This window comes from Physeter macrocephalus, chromosome 3 (genome assembly GCF_002837175.3).
Source record: "Physeter macrocephalus isolate SW-GA chromosome 3, ASM283717v5, whole genome shotgun sequence".
NCBI classification, from domain to species: Eukaryota; Metazoa; Chordata; class Mammalia; order Artiodactyla; family Physeteridae; genus Physeter; species Physeter macrocephalus.
In genome coordinates, this window is record NC_041216.1 from 11,428,880 (window position 1) to 11,433,114 (window position 4,235).

The 4,235-nt window shown below is 52.3% G+C and overlaps 1 protein-coding gene across 1 annotated transcript in view; it reads left to right on the forward strand.

Moving 5' to 3' along the window:
* Positions 1 to 4,235, forward strand: part of LAPTM5 (lysosomal protein transmembrane 5) — a 27,326-nt gene that overhangs the window by 19,678 nt on the left and 3,413 nt on the right. Inside the window, exons 5-6 of the mRNA XM_007128487.3 lie at positions 659 to 781; positions 1,977 to 2,072. Of these exons, the coding sequence (XP_007128549.1) occupies positions 659 to 781; positions 1,977 to 2,072 (219 nt within the window). The remainder of the gene's footprint in view (positions 1 to 658; positions 782 to 1,976; positions 2,073 to 4,235) is intronic.

A 4,235-nucleotide genomic window follows, 5' to 3' on the forward strand; every position in this document is an offset into this window, starting at 1 on the left:
GACCGGGGCACGAACCCGTGTCCCCTGCATCGGCAGGCGGACTCTCAACCATTGCGCCATCAGGGAAGTCCCTCACCCCACGTTTCTTCCTGTAAAATGTGTCTTGAGATCATGTCTCTTCAATATCTCTTATGAGCATTACATGAGGAAAGCGTGCACTGGGTGCTCAGCATGTGCTAAGAACGGAAAAAATGCCAGCCACGTGTGAATTTACACCATAGGAAAGGGGACATGCCCCATTTCCCTCCCCAGCCCCTGTTTTGTCCCTCCTTTGTAACCACGTTGAAGAAAGGAAGGTAGGGATGGTGAGCATCCTTGGTGGGAATGCCCGCGACGCCTGGTGCCAATCACAGACGCAGTTCCCCAAAGTTGCTTTCCACGCTTCCCCTGACTGTGGTCCTTGAGGGGGCTGAGGAGCTACAGTATAGAAGGCCCTGGGCTGGGAGTCAGGACACCCTGGTTCTAGTCCTGGGTTTGCACCAGCCCACGGTGTGAACGTCTGAGAAATGGACCTCCGTTTCTTTCTGGGTACCATGGACCAGAGCGTCGTCGATGTCTCTGGCTGACAGTCTCTCAAGCTGAGGGGCCACTGTGTGCCCCGTGGTACCCGGGCCTCTGGGTTGGGGCTGACTTGCTGGTCTGTCTTCTTCCTCCAAAGGGCCCCTCCAAGGTGCCACTGATGACCCTGAAGCTCTTGGATTTCTGCCTGAGCATCCTGACTCTCTGCAGCTCCTACATGGAAGTGCCCACCTATCTCAACTTCAAGTCCATGAACCACATGGTGAGTCTGGGCTGAGGCTCTGCTCCTATCACTGGCTCTGTGGCCTTGAGCAAGTTGCTTTCCCTCTCTGTGCCTCAGTGCTTAGGCTGGGTTCTCTAAAAGTGGAGCTTGGAGAGGGATTCTTGTGCCAGTGATTTCCTGAAGGAGAGCTCTCGGGAAGAAACTTGAAAGGAATGAGGGAAGCAAGTTAGACAAAAGGAAGAAGCCAGGCAGACATGTGGCTTTAGAAGTAGCGCTGCTGGATCCCAGAGGGTGCCCTGGAGTATGAACTGCAGTGCAGAAATTATATTAGGGTTTTCATTGCTGTCTTAACAAATGACCCCTAAACATAGTGATTTAAAACAATAAACAGTTGTTACCTCACATAGTTTCTGAGGATCAGGAATTTGGGAGTGGCTTAGCTGGGTTGTTCAGACTCAGGGTCTCTCTTGAGGTTGCGCCTGAGATGGGGATGGGGCTGTGGACGCCAAGGGCTTGACTAGGTCTGAAGGATCCACTCCCAAGCTGGCTTACTGGCGTGGCTGTGGGATCTTTGGCTCAGTTCCCCACCGTGTGCGCCTTTGATAAGGCTGCTTGATCATCCTCATGTCATGGCTGCCGGTTTCCCCCCGGTGAGTATCCGAGAGAGAGCACGGAGGAAACGACCCTGTGGCCTTGGAGGTCACACTCGCCTCTGCCACATCCTATTATTTGTGAGAAGTGAGTCTCTAGGTCTAGCCCACACTCGAGGGAGGAGTGTCAGAGGATGTGTGCACATGTATGCAAATGCCACAGCAGTTGTCCCACCAGAGCAGGAAACTTCCAGCAACCAGTCCTGCTTGTGAGGTGTCCCTAGGGGACGAGGCATACCTCCCAGGTATTTCAGGATTAAGTGGTTCTGTCAACCAAGACTATCCTCCAGAGAAGGACACGGGTGTGGCCCACGACCAGCTGGGGGATGGAGCACCAGCCAGATAAGGGTCACCTGGACAGGCATCAGCTGCATCTGTCTCCCTGGGTTTGCCCACCTGTCAGATGAGGCTGATGGTAGGTGGTACTGGCCCCCTAGGGCCCTTGAAGGGTTGGGCCAAGATAATGGCTGTGCCACAGCACGTTCCTGTGTGCGTGGAGAGCTGGCTTTTATTCCTCGATGTGTGGGTACTGTTAGAGTTCCTTATGGCCAGAGATGCTGATGTGGCCCCCAAATCTGTTGCAGAATTACCTCCCCAGCCAGGAAGGTATGGCTCACAATCAGTTCATCAAGATGATGATCATCTTCTCCATCGCCTTCATCACTGTCCTCATCCTGAAGGTGAGTGGCCCCTGCCCCATGGCTCAGGGAGGGGTGGAGAGGCTGAGCTGCCCCGGGCCCACCCATGCCAGACTGTTAGGAGGCAGGGAAGTGTGTCTTCCACCACTGCTCCCCCCACCCCGCTTTTGGCTCCTAACTCTAGCCCTCCCCACACCAGCCCCTGTGCCCACACATGGGATCCTCGGGGATGCCCCCTTTAGAGCAAGTGGACCTGCGAAGACCCACCTGTGTTCAGGGGTCGGGGACTTAATGTGTGACTCAGAGAGACCTGATCCAGGGGAAGGAGGAGCTATTTTGTCTGGAATTAGATTCAGGAAGACCTGGGTCTGAATCCCAGCTCTCCCCTCACTAGCTGTGTGGTTGGTTTTCAAGTCACTTCTCTCTGGGTCTTGGGTCTCACCTGTGAAAGGGACACCCTAAGTCTTGCTTTGCCCATGTTAACAGCTTTACATGATTCAGGCACCAAAATGTAGATGGGCCCTGAGGTCATATTACTAGAGGTTTGGTGATGAGAAGGATGGAGCGGATTGGTTTTATTCTTCTCAGGGGTAGTCAGGCCCAGAGGATAGAGTCCTGTTTCAGGTCCCAGTTCTTGGAGACATGGTGACAGACAGGCGTGCATTAATAGCAGCACAACAGGACTTCCCTGGTGGCGCGGTGGTTAAGAATCCTCCTGCGAATGCAGGGGACACGGGGTCCGGGAAGATCCCACGTGCCGCGGAGCAACTAAACCCGTGTGCCACAACTACTGAGCCCGCGCTCTAGAGCCCACGAGCCACAATTATTGAGCCCACGCGCCACAGCTACTGAAGCCCACGTGCCTAGAGCCTGTGCTCCGCAACAGGAGAAGCCACCACAATGAGAAGCCCGCGCACCGCAACCAAGAGTAGGCCTCGCTCGACGTAACTAGAGAAAAGCCCGTGTGCAGCAATGAAGACCCAATGCAGCCAAAAATAAATAAATAAATTTATATTAAAAAAAAATAGCAGCACAACAGGAGGGTGAAGAGGCAAGAAAACGCTGCCATCTTCGGGAGTCAAGGAAACCAGGGCAGTTCAGCTTGGGAAAGAAATGACTCAAGGGGGACCTGATCGCAGCCTCCAAGTACCCAAAGTACTCTCATGGGGATTCTAGAGGCCACAATGGGGCCCTGTGGCCGGAAGCCACAGGGAGGCTGATGTCGACTCAAGAAAAAGAAGAGCTTTTAAAAGTGTTCTTTTCTGATTGTGAAAGTAACATATGATCACTCTAGAAATTTAGAAACTACAGATGAGCAGAAAGTAGACGATCAGCCCACCAACCACCGCCACTCGGAGAGCAGCACCTCTGATATCTGGGTGCATTTCCTCCCCCTCTTTTTACGTGGGTGGCGTAGCCAGACATCACTGCCTCCTTACATCCCAGGCCCTGAGCAGCCTCTGCTCTCACCCAGTGCCAAACTGGAAACAACTTCGCTCCTTTTAACCTTTCCTCAAAGGACCGACCTAGCACAAGCGCATTAGTGATGCACAGTGAGAACATTCCTGAAGGCTTGGGAGGACCAACGTGGAGGTTTACGTCACATACTCTGCTAGAGAGAAACTGCCCAAACCCCACCACACACCTCCATCCCTCCCCACCCCTCTCCTGTGCTTTATCTTCATCCAGTGGGAGTTCTGTCTGTACCCCGACTCCCAACCCTGCCTCACTGGCTACCCTTCACCTACTTGCTTTGCCCTGGTCCTTCGTACTTCATTCTTTCATAATTCATTTTATTTATTTCTGCTCCTCTTAAGTCCCCATCATGGGGCTCCATAAAACAAGGGACCTTCTAGATGCCAAGACCTGCTCTCCTTCCTTTGGGGGGCAGAGAGAGACTTATTGGCTATTGTTCCTTGAACACAGTCCCTGGGGACTTCACTCCCCACCCTGGAACCCTTCTCCCCAATTCTTACATCAATTGCTAAGAGAAAGCCGTTGCTCACATTATCTGACAGCTATATACATATAGCTGTATATACATATATACATATAATATACATACATATAATTTTTCTGCATTTATAAACATGGGATACTACTGCATACACTGTTGGATAATCTGCTTTTAAAAAACAACGTATCGTAAGCAGTTTTTTTTTTTTTTTGTGGTATGCGGGCCTCCCTCTGCTGTGGCCTCTCCCG